Source organism: Brachyistius frenatus, unplaced genomic scaffold (assembly GCF_029030835.1).
Source record: "Brachyistius frenatus isolate BFR_SWC_R1_liver_20210118 unplaced genomic scaffold, ASM2903083v1 Contig_14, whole genome shotgun sequence".
Classification (NCBI taxonomy): Eukaryota; Metazoa; Chordata; class Actinopteri; family Embiotocidae; genus Brachyistius; species Brachyistius frenatus.
Window position 1 is genome coordinate 6,029,133 of NW_027210613.1, and position 16,131 is coordinate 6,045,263.

At 40.0% G+C, this 16,131-nt stretch overlaps 1 protein-coding gene across 4 annotated transcripts in view; it reads right to left on the reverse strand.

Annotated features, from left to right (window-relative positions):
* Nucleotides 1-16,131, reverse strand: part of ptprub (protein tyrosine phosphatase receptor type Ub) — a 162,452-nt gene that overhangs the window by 72,743 nt on the left and 73,578 nt on the right. For all 4 annotated transcript variants that reach the window (XM_069693312.1, XM_069693311.1, XM_069693310.1 and 1 more), the window contains exon 3: nucleotides 1,641-1,912. In XM_069693312.1, the coding sequence (XP_069549413.1) occupies nucleotides 1,641-1,912 (272 nt within the window). The remainder of the gene's footprint in view (nucleotides 1-1,640; nucleotides 1,913-16,131) is intronic.

Below are 16,131 nucleotides of genomic sequence, written 5' to 3' on the forward strand. Positions count from 1 at the left end.
TTCAGCGTGAGAGCAACCAATACGGAATTCATTTAATAAGGGTATTGTAAAAGTAATGATTCACCCTGAAAACGTCATCAAAAGAACCGAATCAGACAGCGAGGGCCTCATTATTTGTTGTAAAACTTAGCTGATGAGCAGTTTCACTGGCAGGCGTCCTTGCTAACCTCTTTATGACAGGGGGGGGGGGGGCAAAGCTCAAGAGAAAGTGCAATGGCAGTGGCACTGATTAGTTAAGCTCACAGCTTGTATACTGATTTGTAGCTACATGACACCTAAAAATACAGTGGCAGATACTAACTCCACTAGTATCTGTAATTTAATGGGTTTGCCCATGGAAGTTTTTCTTTAAAAAGCTTAAAAACATTCTCATCTTAAATATACATCAAGACTGTAAAGATTATTTCATTTTAACCAGAAGAAGGATCCCTTGCAGAAAATAATGTTTTCCAAATGGGACACATGTGATCACATGTATTACACATGCTGCAACATATGATAACATGGGGGAAATATGTGGATAGGTTTTCACATGGGAATCGACATGGGCTTCACACATTACACCATGAAAATGTTCCAAAACTATACGTTTCCCATGGGAAAAATACACACATTTGCACAATCACATGTATATGTGGTGAGGTGATCACGTGCAATTTTGCACATGTAAAATTCACGTGTTTTATCTGTAAGGGATTATTTAGTCTGCGTTTATAGGGAATTCAACATTTTGGGAAACACATGAATTCACCTTCTTACTGAGATACAACGAAAAAGATGGAGATCACTCTCTCTTGGTCAAATATAATGCAGAAGAGCCGTAGTAGATAGTATACCTACAGTATGTGGCTTTATATTATGAGTAAAGCATCCTTTAGTGTAAGTGCTTTGTGTATACTGTCTGTTTGTTTGTTCCCTTTAACTTAAGATTGTTTTAACTCATTTTCAGATCATGTGGCGCTGGCAGAAATGTGTCATGGTGCATCTCTCTCCAGGTTTGTACAATGTTAAGGACTATTATTTACATAGTGAAGGTCACATCTTGCAGGGCTGAATAGAATTTAATTAAGTCAAGGGGATTGACAGTTGATAACATGCACAGTACTCAAGTTAATTGCTTTTTGACAGCTCTGCAGACTTTGCAAAAATAAGAAATTGGATTAACAGATGGATAACCCTCATGCTCACCTGACTATGCCATCTACAGACCACAGCACATCAGCCACCCACAGTACGTGTCCATCAGTGTCTGTCTACTTTACGTGCACTACAACATGACATGAAAATTGTTAGAGTTGTCTGAAAACACAGTACACAAGCCTCAGAGGGTGACATCTCCACCAGGCATTCCCACGTGAGATCCAAGTGCCACGAGCGCTAACATTGGCTACATTCACTGGAGAATCAGTGCCAATTAAATTGCAAACGCAAGTAATTAACACCCGATTCACCTCGAGGCAAAAATGAGTGGGGATCAACAGAGTCTATGTGCCATTTTGTAGTTTTACAAGATTTCGCTCAATGGCTCTGCATATCTTCATCATAAAAATAAATCCTCTCTTGACTGTTAAACTCCTAACATATCAAAGTCAAAACAGCCTAATGGAGAGTCTAAAAGCTGAGGATAACAAAGTTTGTACCTGGTATTCGTTGGGCCAGAAGGTGCTGACGGCCAGCTCAACCTGGTGCCACTGTTTGCCGTGAGACCCCGATGTGTTCCACACCGGACTGCCGAGCGGACCGCCGTTGACCCGCACGTACGCCCGCAGGGCCCCAGGACTGTGGCCGTCACGACTGTACAGGAAGTAGCTGAACTGGACGCAGTGCGTGTCGTTTTCACTCAGGGACTGCAGCAGCAGCTGAGCGCGATGACCCACTGCATGCTGGGAAGAGTTCACCAACATATAGGATCCTGAAAAGAGCAAAGAACGAGTTATTCACAGTATTAAAAACTTTAAGTGTCACCACAAAGGTTAATAATTTTGTCTGTCTGTCATCGTTTTCTATATGTTAAAGGTAATTTTAGTGAACTCATATTTTGAATGCCAAGAATTAAAAGTTTAAAAAGTCAGGGTCAATCTGTATATTTTAACTGCACTGCATTTCATACTAGCCTAAAAACATTCCTGTTAGAAACAGATATCATTTAAAAGTTGTGGCGGTGAAGTAGGCATTTTTAAAAAAGCGTGCTGTCATTACATCTGTGCCTCCTGAGGCAGAAATAACTTTTTGGACAATTATTTTATTGATGTATTTTACAGTTTGACCACTGTCATTGTTGTTTTTTTTAGATTAGGAGCCAATTAAGGAAACTGTGATGTAATGAATAGTTGATTGTTGTATGTGTGATCGAAATCATGCAGCTGGTCGACTCTACTGAAAGAAGCCTGAGGAGATCATCAGACATCTGAAGCAGAAATTAGTATTACTTGATCGAGTAGAGTCAGGTTAACACGTGTAGGTCAGCGTCTTGCCGTCCGGTTTCTGAGCTCCTTCGTCCTCAGTCTTACTATTGTCCCACAGAGTGTTCTACATTTACAGATAAGGAGAGGCGTTATTCTCATCCTTGAAACATCGGAGACTGTCTCCTTCTGCAGTCAAAACAACCCTTGTATTTTGGAGTATTTGCCAATTCACCCGGTGGGGCTCCTATCTCAGTCTAGGGTATGAAGGAAATCTTCCTCACAGTATGTGTTGGGTTTTACAAAATAGTTATTGGAAAGGAACTTAGTATGAATCGTCTATTTAGGTAGGTTAGAATAAATTTAAATTATTTTCTATTAAATAAAATTAGTGGCCAGAATAGGGAGCAATATGAAAAACAGTATAGATTAGTTACATCAGTGTTCATAACATGTCTGCAGCACCGATTTGTTCAGCTGTTATTACTTTGACACATATCTGGCAGAGATTTGTAAATGAGCCACTGAGGGATTTTTGTTTTGCAGACTCATTTGAACCAAAGTAGGCATGTCACGAAGGAACAAATCTGTTTTTAACCACTTTTAAGATGGGTGAATCAGTAAGGAGAGAAATGAAAGTATTATCCGAGAACTCATGGCTATATGTGTAGGCGGCTGATAAAAGGAAAACAAATGCGCACTGTTGAATAAAGGGACACCACTGGCTCAAGCTAAGGCGCCAGTTCTTGTGAATCCCTTAGACAGATGAGGAGTACGAGTGAGAGACAGAAGAAGAAAAAATTGAAGGACCAACTGAAAGAAAGAAGTTATGGCAGGTTTCCATTTGCAAGGTGATGCCGAAACAAGATTCACAAACAGCCCCCCCCCCCTCCCCAAGGCCTCCTCTAATCAGGATAACATAACCCCATTGCCCTTTGCCTAGCATCTGTCCAGCCTTGAGTCTGTGCCCGCTAATGTGATTAGCACAACAATGTTTGGAGACCTTCCTGTGTACTCACATAATGAAGCCTGTTGTCTTTGTACTCCAAGGTCTTTCTGTTCTCAGTCAGAAATGAGCCCAGGAGGCCAGACAGTCACAGCCTTGGCGCCAGGTGTCCTGAAGACATTTATTCTCCACTCAGATGTAATAGCATGTGATGTGGACTTGCCAGACAGAGAACGAATTCTTTACATCCCACACAGTCTGCACCTCCAAATTAGGAAGCTTTCCAGACAAAAAAAAACCACACACACTGTACTCCTTAATGTCCTCACGTTCTGAGCAACTCACCAAAAAAATTACTATGACTTGCGAGCACAGAACTCTTCAGCTTTTGTCTTTTTATTCATCGACTAAGTGCCAAATGAGACACCTGATGGAGTCGTCTGCTTCTTCAGCAGCACGACCCAGCCAACGGGAAAAACACTAATTACCTCTTTAAGTGCAAATAAGACAAAATGCAGAAATTCACCACCTGATGTTTTACATAATGAGATTGAGATTCACAACCCTTAACACTGAGCCATGAAGAAAGTTCAACTGAGGAGTGTAGAGATTGCTCTGCAGCGCACTGTCAACCGCCCCTGATTTGTGTCTCGTCCTGGACTTGGTATGTCTGCACTCTCATTTTGTTTTGCTTAATTATATCTTTCTGAGTCTGTCTCCTCCCCTCCACCCTTCCAGGCCCAGAGCGAACTCCATGAAATAATAGCAAAGAGCGGAGGTGCAGCAGCTGTTCTGTCACTCCTGGATGTGTGCCACTTGTTTTATATTTAGATGTTATTAACACCTTTCTGTTGACTCTACAAGTAATCTTAATGTCCCGTGATGACATGTGAACCATACGCTCTGCTGCCCTTTAACCTGGCTTGAGATTTAAATCAAAGATAGGTGAAGTCGTATATTTAAATTTAAAGGTACTATTTGTGAGCGCATTTGATGGAGGGAAATTAATGTTCATCAATTAAACATGGCGACATATTAAATTGAGGTCCTGGACACATTCTGATCAGTAATCCTGAGATAATCCATGGCAGCCCACTCAATACGGACATTATCTGTAATTTTAGTTCATGTGATTTGGCAAGTTTCAATGTCTTGCTTCTTTGGAGCCCAAAATGTTCAATGTTTCTATCTGAGGGGTGAAATGGAAGAATTACATTCAACAAAAGGGAAAAATAATTTCCTTAATTGTTGAAATTAAGAATATGTTTCTTATTTTAGTTTTTCAGTGATCCGATAAGCAGGGAAGTGCCCATATGTTTCAACAAAGGCATTTAGTTTATTATACAAATATGTACACAAACCAAACTGTAAATAAATTTTACCTTCAGCCACTGATTTTTTTTTCCCCACTGTCTACCATTACTGTCTTCACCAACAAAAAGGTTTTCCAAACAAATCAGAAAATTGGCACTATAATAAAAAGGAAAGTCGTGGATAAGAAACAAATAAATAATTTCATCAGAGCAGAAATAAAGGAGCATAATAGGAAACAGGAAGACCTCTGCACTTTAACATGTTTTTCCTTATAGACAATGTCACACAAAACTGTTTTTTCACAGATGACAGTATAGGAATAAGTAGGAACTTCAGGGTTAGGTCATCAGTTGTGATCCAACACGAAAGAGTGAGCGCTGCTTCTGTGGAGGACTTGTTGATATTAAAGTTAAGGCCAGTCAATTTAGCTTAACCTTGAGATGGCGAATAACATCTTCAGAAAAAGCCAGGGAGATGAAGAACTTGTTAGGCTATACCAAATCATTATAGGGAAGAAAAAAAGAGGGCAGAGTGACTGTCAATGCCTTCACACACAAAGTAATGACACTCGAAGAAGTCCTCGTCAACTAGAAGTTGTCTGCCTGTGTATTTATCAACTCCATGATTGTACACTGGGACAGAAACATCAGCAATACATGAGTTTGTCCTACAGGAGAGTTCAGGTGCTCTTTTTGTTCTCTGACCTGAAGTCATTTCAGCTGTCGGTTGTTCTTATAAAACATTTCCGTCATTTGAAAACTGTACAGATCTGCTGACAAAATGACAATTCAAATGTAACACAAATATTTCTTAAGCTTCTAAATGTCAACCTAAACCCAAAGTTTGAAATAAAGTATGCTTTTTCTTAATATAATATTGCCTCCAAGATATATCAAGAAAATCCTTCTGTTATAATAAACTTGTTAAACTTGTTCTTATGAGAACTAAATCTGTTGAGTAACTTTAAAAAATATTAAACTTGGTTGTCAGAGGTCTTTTGGGGATAAGAAATATTGCCACCCGGCACTGTTTGATTCCATTTCGCTTGATTTAATCTCCACCTGTGATGTGGTTCACCACTCTATTGTATTTGGCTGTGTGAAAACAATAGCTGAACCCAAAAGGTAAAACCTCTCTAAGTTGAATTTGCCGCTATGCTGGTGGAAGTTCTTCACTTGTTCTCTGATTGGTTTCTTCCACTTCTGTCTCCTTCACCTGTGGTGCTCCACTATGGTCATTATTAGGGCTGGGCCACTGGGCGACATACAATATTTCAGAGATGATTCTTCTTGTATCCCAAACGGCCCATTAATTATCCAATACAAAGTCCTCTGAGGACCATAGGCAAAATTAAACTGTATTTACAAGTCATAAAGTCACACACTTGACTATACAAGACTGCAATTTATATCCCTCTCAAGCTTATCCGAAATGTAGGAAACAAGTAACCTCCTTTCTGGCCTTTGTTCTTTCTGTAAGTTTTAGAATTGATTTAAAGATTGACCTGATAACTTTAACTTTCTATATGTTTAGGCTCACATCAGTGTAGATATATCGGCCACTTATGAGTGGAAGGTGGCCCGAGATCTTAATTGCCTAACAAGTCCTCAAACCCATATACGAGTATGGATTGTTTGTTCTGATCCTCAAATACCACCTTTCCTAAATTACTGGCCCTGGTTATGTTTAAGCACAATAAACTATTGGTTAGGGTTAAGGAAACATAATAGTTCACAATAAAATGACTACTTGAACCATGTTGTCCATCAAAGTTACTATTTCCTTAAAATTATGAAATCCTCAAGCTTTTGGCAACAGTAAATGCGGTTATAAAAAACTGTCCCAACTCGTGGTTGGAGACGGGCAGCAAACATCAAACTCCCCCACCGAAGTTTGCGTCTCTATGGACCCATCAACCATAAGCACCTCTTCCTAACAAATCCTCACATTACATGTCATCTGAACTCTGTCACTTCTCCGGACCACCAGGTTGTCGTTGTTTATACGACCGCTAGATGCTGCTTAACTTAAAAATGTAACTGTGGACTGTAATTTGCTGCTTGCACAAAAAACCTATGGGATCCTTTTTTGGAGGAGGACAGTCTCTCATTGCTGGATTGCCAAGAGTGGCCTTTCAATCAGGGTGTCTCAGTTTTTAAACTAAACACATTATAATTTTAGGCTACAGCCAAACCAATATTATCTTTTTCACTCTCTGAAATTTTTTATCTGACTATTTTACAACTTTTATCAGGTCTCCTTTTAAAAGCACAGCTCATATATTTTAAATTATTCTCCGTCGTAATCTGTTTTACTCTGCTTCCTCTTCTCCTTTTTATGTTTCTATTTTTTATAAAAAGGCAAGGACTGGAAAATGAATAAAACTATTCAAATCAAATTGTAGTGTTTTGTGTTACGATGCATGCATCACATACACACACGCACACGCACGCACACACACACACACACACACACACACACACACACACACACACACACACACACACACACACACACACACACACAAACAAACAAACAAGACAGCACCTTTCATGAATTATACTCCAAAGCACCATAAAATCTGATACATTTCTGTCCAACCATTGATGTTCCTCTCAAGGGCAAAAGAACATCCATAACAAGATTAGGACTGATCCAGCACATCATAATTCATACAGAGAGCTGCTGGACTACAACCTGGTCACGGGCTGTAGGTGATACTATCTGTGGCGATTCACAACAGACGCAGAAAGGACAGGAGGACCATAAACAGCGGAGTGATAATTACTCAGGGTCACAAAATCAGGAAAACACAAAGTTAAAAAGTAAAAGTGCAAAAAACCTACACAGAGCTGTGAAGATGGAAGACGGCTCGAATAAAAAAGGGGAAACTTGACAGCAGAACAGAGGGCTGAAGTATATTTGTGCCTCTAAAGGTACCAAGGTTTTTTTCGATGTGACCCACCCAACAAACATGTTCTCCTCTGACATACAAGGCTGGAGTACAAGTAATCTCAAATAAGCAAGAAACTACAGGGACCAAAGGTCTGAATATAATGGGAACAATGGCTGTGAGGGTTTAAGAAGTGTCCTTGATGCCGCTTGCTGTGCCATTAGTGTTAGTCTGAGCCCTGGCCAGCTCTCAGCACCACGACCTTGATGCCCATCTTTTCACCACGTGCTTTCGTGCTGCGCTCTCTTCTGAGGAGGTCATGATGGATTTCAGACTCAATCTCTGAGGCTCTGATGTCCCCCAACTGTCTGTTTATTTGCTGCTGTCCGTAATATCCTTCAGCACAAGTAAATATATACATAAATAACCCTGGGAAAGAGTGGAGCTCTGGCAATTGGCTTGAAAGGCACAATAGTGTTGTCATTTTGCTACTGTTTGGTCTCACTCTGAGAAAAGCGGCTCACAAATGTATAATTGCCTCATTACATTTGGCATGACTCAGAGCAGTAAGACATTTCAGCAGAAGACACTACAGTCATAGACATAAATGGCTTATCACTAACACCAGATGTTAATGTGTTCGGTACCCATCACTGTAAATAAGTAAATGACAAAGTTGTTCTTTGGTTCTTTGTTGTTTTTTGCCCATGTGCCCTCTGGATAATTTGAGGCAAGCCTGGAAACACGTGAACAATGTAGATGGAGGCTTTGATAAAAGGAGACCTGTTGAGAGGATGGACAGGTTCCTTTCCCAATGGAGGATCTCATCCAGGGACAGAGCAATAATAAAACATCACACAGACTTAATCGACTTACAGTAATAATACAATGAAAGCAGTCCTACGAGGAAGCTGAGGCTGACCTTATACTCAAAAAGAAATAAGTAGTTTCCTGTGAAACTGAATTCAGGGAGCATTTAATTCCCAAAGACAACATCATATGCAAGAGATACTGTATACAATCTCATTTTGATGCTTTAGAGCTTCCTTCTTTTACATTATGTCTATCAAAGTACCTCCATAAAATGTTGATATTTCTTAATTGTGTGAAAAGAATTCTTATTTGTATTTAACATCCTTTTTTCATTTTGCCACAAAACGGACAACAGAGCATTTGCGAAGCCTCGGCACCGTTGTGGTTATCGTCGCTATCTATCAAGCTTTCCATCCTCACGTCACACACGCAGTTTACAATGATAACAATGGCAGATTTACCACTTGAAATTATTACAGCAGTAATTAATTAAACTCGGCGGTCCTTGAATTTACACAGAGATGGACTAAAGCAAATTCACATTTCTAGCCTGCAACCATCAATTTTGCTGGCTGGAATGACGACTATTGCAGTAGCACATTATAATTGCTGCAGTTAGTTACAGTAGTTTTTTAAGCCTCAAGAGTTAGCTTCAAGAGTTGGTTAAAACTGTCACCTCCTTTTCCAAGAATCTTATAGAAAGAGTTCATAGAAGACAAGGAAATTAAAAAACACAGCTGTTCATTGCGTATTCTGCAGAGTAGATGTAGCATCTTGTATTATAAATATAATAAAAATCTGTGATCGAAATATCCTGCCAGACTGAATGTATGTTGGAATTTTAACATGTTATGTCTCACTTTTTGTATCAAATCTGACAAGATTTTTGACACAAGATGCTTTTGTAGCTGAAGTGTAAACTTTCCCCAATTTAGGAGCAGACACACAACTTCACCAAACATTACATTGACAGCCTTCCACACTGAGTAAATACTATGCAGCACATGTGTAAGTTCTGAATGGGGCTGTAATCGCACAAACAAATAGTTAATGATGTGCTTTTTGGGAAGAAACGCTCGGCTGCTGCTGTATGTGTAAATTAAAATACTGTTTAATTTATTCATAACACTTCTGCTGACGTGTTTTTGTTTTTTGAGGAAAAAAACAAAGACACCACCCAAACTCTTTAAATCGCACTTACAACTGCTTAAACAGAACGTCACGTTGATATATGGACAAACCTGCCATGCCTGGTTACAGTTAGTAATCTATGATTGGACCATCACTGATTGTGGGAGGGGTTTAGCATGGAGTATATCTCAATGCAAACAACCGGATTCACTGAATTCAATCTATGGATGTTATCCAAGCAAAAAAAAAAAAACTCCCACTAAATCTAATATAAATTATATATTTGGGTTTTTTCTTTTCCAGAATTCAAATTTGACATTTACTGCGACCGATCACATGCCTGCTCTCTCTCTCTCACACACACACACACACACACACACACACACACACACACACACACACACACACACACACACACACACACACACACACACACACACACACACACACACACACACACACACACACACAGCAATGTTAGACAACTGAAAACATCACTGTTGGCTGCACAGGAACCTTCTCCATTGCAGCTGGATCAATAGAGCAGCCTACCAGCTTTGCATCAGGGCATTAAGCAATGACAGATTCTCTGTTCAGCTGACACATCACCTGAAGTGCAGAACCTAATCTCATTTTCAGCTCCCTCTCATCCACAGCTCCACCTCTTTCATACTCCTTCTCTCCCATTCATATCATTTTTCATTATCGCCAGCATCATCCATCAAGCTGCGTCTCTCTCCCACACAATATTCAAAGCAGTGCACAGTATTGACATTTTCTTTTCTTTAAAACAATCCGCCCCTCCGGCTGTATTATTTTTCACTGACCAAAGATTTACTTCAAATGACATCGCTTGCGTCGTTCATTTTCTAAATGTTAATCGTGAAAAAGCATTCTCTTCATCAACTTATCATTTTTCATCTTCACACAGTCTATTCCATTTGGAGGACTTTAAAGCATTCTCAGTTAACCATACCCCGTGTCCCCATTTTATGACTTCACTGTTCTCCAAAGCCCTCATTTAAAATGCAAAAACAGACCAAAAGGTGACAGAAAGGGAACTATTGAATTAGGCTGTGTGGTGCCACAGGGCACTCTTAACCTTTCTCCAGTGCTTTTCCTTTGTCTACACTGTTAACAACTTATCTCCTTTTTTTCCTGCTCTTAACTTTTATCTGGTACCCTCATTCCAAGCGAGAGATGTGACTGGTGTCTCTGTGGGTCTTTTTCACCTCGAGTAGAGGGCCGCTGGACCATTACCCGCACCTCTGGGGACAGCCTGGTGCGCACAGGGTAGAAATGAAGAGTGTGGGGAGTACGGGGCCAGCTGAGGACTGATGTTCGAGCAGGGAATAAATGAAATACAAGTGCTATTGTCAAAGTAGGAAGTGCCTTCCAGCGTTTGAGAAAGATAAGGCCACGTCAGCAAGTGTTGCTGTCTTCCTTCCAAGGAGAGAGAAGCGGCTCACGCTGACCTTTTGAATTGTCCTCCAGGCAGTTCAGGATCAACTGCCAGATTTTCCTGGGAGAGAAGCAGCTGAGTGGACACATAAGAGAAAAAAAAACGAAGGAAGAAAGGAAGATGTACACTTCTTGAATGTCTGTTTGTCAGAATGTGTGACAAATCCAAAAGAAAAAAAGATCTAGTTCGCATGGTGGCTGTGATGGCACAGAGGAAGAAGAAAGGTGCACACACGGAGGATAATTGCCAGTCATCACCTGATACAACATCTATAAAACACAAACATTCTCGAGATTTTTCCAAAACAAATCTTTTGTTCACGTATTCAATACAAACCACATTCAGTAAAAGACACTCTTTACAGAGCAGTAACATGAGGTTTGAGAGATCGGACACTGAATCACTGTCATGAAAGTATAATAAGTGTTGCATTATGGGAATCTGATTTGTTTAGTTTTTTTGAGGACACGATGTGATGTCAAAGAGTGATCACACACTATTTAAATAAATGGTGTTACTGGTGAAGTCAGTTGGGCTTTCTCTTCCCCATACACACAGACTGCAGCACAGTGTGTACTTGAATTCAGCTAGACAATGTTAAGAGTAAGAGTATTTCTGATATTTTAGGAACAAAAGTACTCAAACTCTTACATCAAAATTACCAAGGGGCACTTGAAGGCAACCATTGAGTCATACGGCACATATAGTAAGTGGGCTCACTGATTAGTTCCTCCTTGATGCTTGAAAGTGTGCTAATCAGTAAAATCATCCACTGCGGGGCTGCACACTCACCGCATGTCTGACCATCATTTTCTGTGGCCTAAATCATACGCAATCCTTAATAAGTACAGCGAGTTCCTGAAGAAGTAGAGAAAGTGCTTGTCCCATTCCAAATCAACACAGAAATCACTTAAGATTAGCAAAAACATTTCCTGTGCAGGAGTGGGTGTCTCCATCTCCGAGCACAGCCAGGCAGAGGGAAGGTGCAATCCTGAGCAGAACAAGAGAAAATGATTCCCAAATCTTGACCCACATGACTGAAATTAGTAACTTATTAAAAGAGATTAGTTCAGCTTTGAGTGCAAAAAAAAATGCAAATTAATATAATAATTGCAAATTTGTCTTTTACTGCATTCTGAGCTGTTAAAATTCATAAGATCCCCTGAAAACGGAGCATTTACTGATAAAACTGGAACTGCAGCGGAAGAACTGTTTTGGAGGGCAGGTGCTCCACCGAACTAATAATCTTGTGCAGCTAACACTTGTACACAGGTAGTATTTGATTAAATTGAGCACATTCATAGTCAAAATAAAATATGGACTGGAACCTTTTTATGCAAAATATTTCATAGTTCCAAGAAGTTTTAGGACTACAGGGAGCTCATACTTGATTGTCCTCTCCTTGGTGAGTTTACAAAAGTTTGCTGCCTGCAGTGCACTGCGCTCGATGATGGTGCGTGTGCACTCATGACAATGAGAACAAGATCAACCCTGAGGCTCTAAAGGTTGGTCAGGGGAGTAATCAGCCATGTGGTCAGGCTATAACCTCCATCGCTGACAGACAAACTAGATAACCAAGTGGCCCTGATTAATTTTGTCTCTCTTTAAAAAAAAAAAAAAAAAAAAAGTATTCCACATCAATGAGCCATGCATCACCGTTAGCAGTCTGGTCAAAGAGCAAGCCCACTGTGCTGTTCTACAGAGCGAACACGTCAGAGGGCCCTCCAGATCAGATAGAAACCGAGTGAAGCAGACATCATAAATTAAGTGTGTGATAATCAAAAGGAAGACTTTGTAATTATATGTATAGATATTGGAAAGACCATTGTAATAGCATTCTATTACTTATTTTTATTCCAATTTTGTTTTGCAGGACAGCAATCGAATACATTTTTGAATTACATCAGTCGTATGCTACTATTGTACATTTGGGAGTGTGCATCCAGCTGTGGTGTGCCAGAATGTTCACTATCTCCCACTGGAGCCTACCGGCGGCCACGATGCTGAGAGAGAAGCCGGGCCTTTCCTGTCACTCCGCTCAGCTGTGGCTCTCCAGTGTAGCAGAAATCCATGAACCTCAGCCTTTCAGCAGCCATTCGTCACCCTCAGAGAGCATATCGCACAGCTCTGAAAGACATGCTTTCTCCCTATAGCACAGTTAAGGAGCTTTCCTGACAGAAAATACAATATCAATAAGTGCAGCGCCTTTGTATATCACCATCCATCATGATGAGCAGATAAGGTTTGTCTTAATTTTGGTAAGTGAAATATCATAGAAGTCAAATTGCTCATATACTGATAGCTTCTTTAGATTTAACACTGCAGTAAAGTTGTTAATGAGTTCGGTAGCTGCTTGACTTTGCATAAAAATTGGATTATCTGTCATCTTCTGCGATCTGTCTTCACAGACTGAGCACAGAGACTGTATTCATGCCAAAAAAAAAAAAAAAAAAGAATATGAATGCTGAAATGTTTGTGGAAACACTCATAAAACAGCATTTACATAACATCTAATTATATGAATGTAAATTAACTGCTGAGCATATGTTCAAATGTAAGTCAGGTGCAACTCTCCAACATTACAGCTTGAGACAATACACACAAGGCTCTGCCTTGCTGTCCTACATTTACCGCCTACAGGGAAATTCACACATTCCTCTGTAAAGCTTGCCCATTTAGTTTCACTGCAGCAACCGGGTCTTGAGGGCTTCATCCTAGTTAGTGGTTCCCCTGAGCAACACTGCCTGGACAGACAAGACAAGGCTCATTGTCCCCCATCATAACAGTGCAACTCCATGCTGAACTGAATTTCCTGAATTAGTATAGGTTTAATGCTCTGTGTACGGATTTGTCCGACCTTCTCGGCTGGGATGTTTAAAACATTATCTTGGCCTTAGCTTTGACCTACCTACTCTTTGTCCTTCTTCCCCCACCCCAGGAGGAAGAAGATAAAATTGAACAAACTAAAGCAGCTGCATTAATTAATTTCCTGGATGCCCCTTCTCACTCTGAAGCAAAATGTATCACTACTGTAGTGGAGAGACAACCTGTTCAAAGTGTTCTCACATTTTTTTCTGATATAATCTTGCAAAATGTTCAGCCCTCAAAGCACTAAAAGGATTAAAAGGGTATAAAAAATGAATGGCTGAATAAATAAATAATATAATAACGACAATAAATGAATGAATAAATGAGTATTAAAAAAAGTTCAGGATGGAACTGTGATTCAGCAGCTAATGAGACCGGAGATGGATATTTTCCCCACCGGACACAGAAGGGAGGCAGACCCGCTTTGTGTCAATGATAATCAGAGAAGGAAAAGACAATCCAGCGACAGGCTAATTTTTTTGATTAGATTTTCATTAGCTCCTTGTTATCAATGATTGATCCCATTAACGTGTCAGCAGGGTGACATGCCCCTGTGGTAAAATTAGAGGCTTCCAGGGACGAAGGGCACAGCCGCATAATAATGCACGCTATGGTTTGGTCATCTAGCTGGATACGAAGCTAATGAGCTAGTCACGAGAGGAAATGAATGGCAGTTGCCTAATGCTGACATCCTTGCAAAGTCTTTTCCCAAACATGCAAAGATTATTTATAAAAGAAAAAAGAAGAAAACATAATTTCCAGACTACATGTACTTGAAAAATATTTGTATCTTATTGTGTTGTTTCTGATGCTCCACTCTACAAGTCAACATTGTAGTGATTTAATTGTATGGCTCCAGGCACACTATATCCCAAGATATTAGAGTCAGCAATGACAAATCAACATAACAAGCCATTCAAGCAAAACAACCTCATATACAATCTGCTCATTTTATCTCTCCCACCCTTTCCACACACACACAAACACAGTTTGCTCGCACACATATACACCTAATCTTGAAATTTGTGTCACAGTGATGTCAACAGATGCTGCTTAAATGGCCTTCAGCATGCTTTTAGTAATTACTCAGATTGTTTAAGGGAGCCTTCACCAGTGCCATCAGCAAAGTTGTCCACCCACACTATCCCTCCCAAAACACTTAAGTCCCAATAAACTCTGCCAGCTTCTTTCCTGCTGGATGTTAACACATTTACAGTGCTTCAACAATGACAAAGCATCGCTCCAGCTCTGCAGATACTTATTATAGCAACACATTGCTATGTCCGCTGACATATATTTAGTTGTGCTGACTGAATGAGCAGTGTGAACAAGAGCGTTGCCATGTGGCAGTATGTGCTGTATAGAAAGAAAGATTTCGTCACAGGAGGACTCAGGAGCCTGACGGATGGACAGGTGCCAGGTTACAGCCTGAGATGAGGCCACAGTCTAGTGCCAGATAGATAAATCTGAGGCAGACACTGATAGGCCGCAGAGTCATCATAATGACAGGCAAGCTGGAGCCAAAGGCAGGAGGCTGAAGCTCCGCCCATCCCAGAGGTATAATGTGCTTGTGAGTAACTACCCCCCCACACCCACCCACCCACCCCCACCCACACACACACACACCCTGTTTGGTGGGCAGACATTCTATCTTGGAAAGAAGCACTCATCATTGTGACAGCTACTGTAGTTCTGACCTTGGCTGCCACCAAGAATGCTGCATACCTTTTTTGGGAAGAATTTCAATATATGTAAACAATTGACAAAAAACTATAAGAAATAGATTTGTTTCTTTTTACTTAGACACGTATATTGTTTTGGTTGTTGTTTTGTTTCAATTCATTGCACTGTTGTTTAGTTTAGTTTATTTAATGTTATTCTATTTTATTGTGTAGTATTTTTTTTTTCCAATTATATTCAATATGCTTGCCCTGTATACAAATTTCCCTCTGAGGGATTAATAAAGTATCTATCTATCTATCTATCTATCTATCTATCTATCTATCTATCTATCTATCTATCTATCTATCTATCTATCTATCTATCTATCGATCGATCTTCTATCGTTCTATCGTTCTATCGTTCTATCGTTCTGTCTACCTTTGATCAAAGTGCAAGTATACAGCTCTCTCGAGGAGGTAGGATTGAGGCATTTATTTTATGAGAGCACAGATGCAAATGATCAAATTAATGATAACATTGTGGCTTCATCGTATGTCAAATTATTTTGTATGTGCAATTGAAAATGCACATTAATACATGTCTTGGTTCAGTCTATCTAGAATAATTGTTACTGTTACTA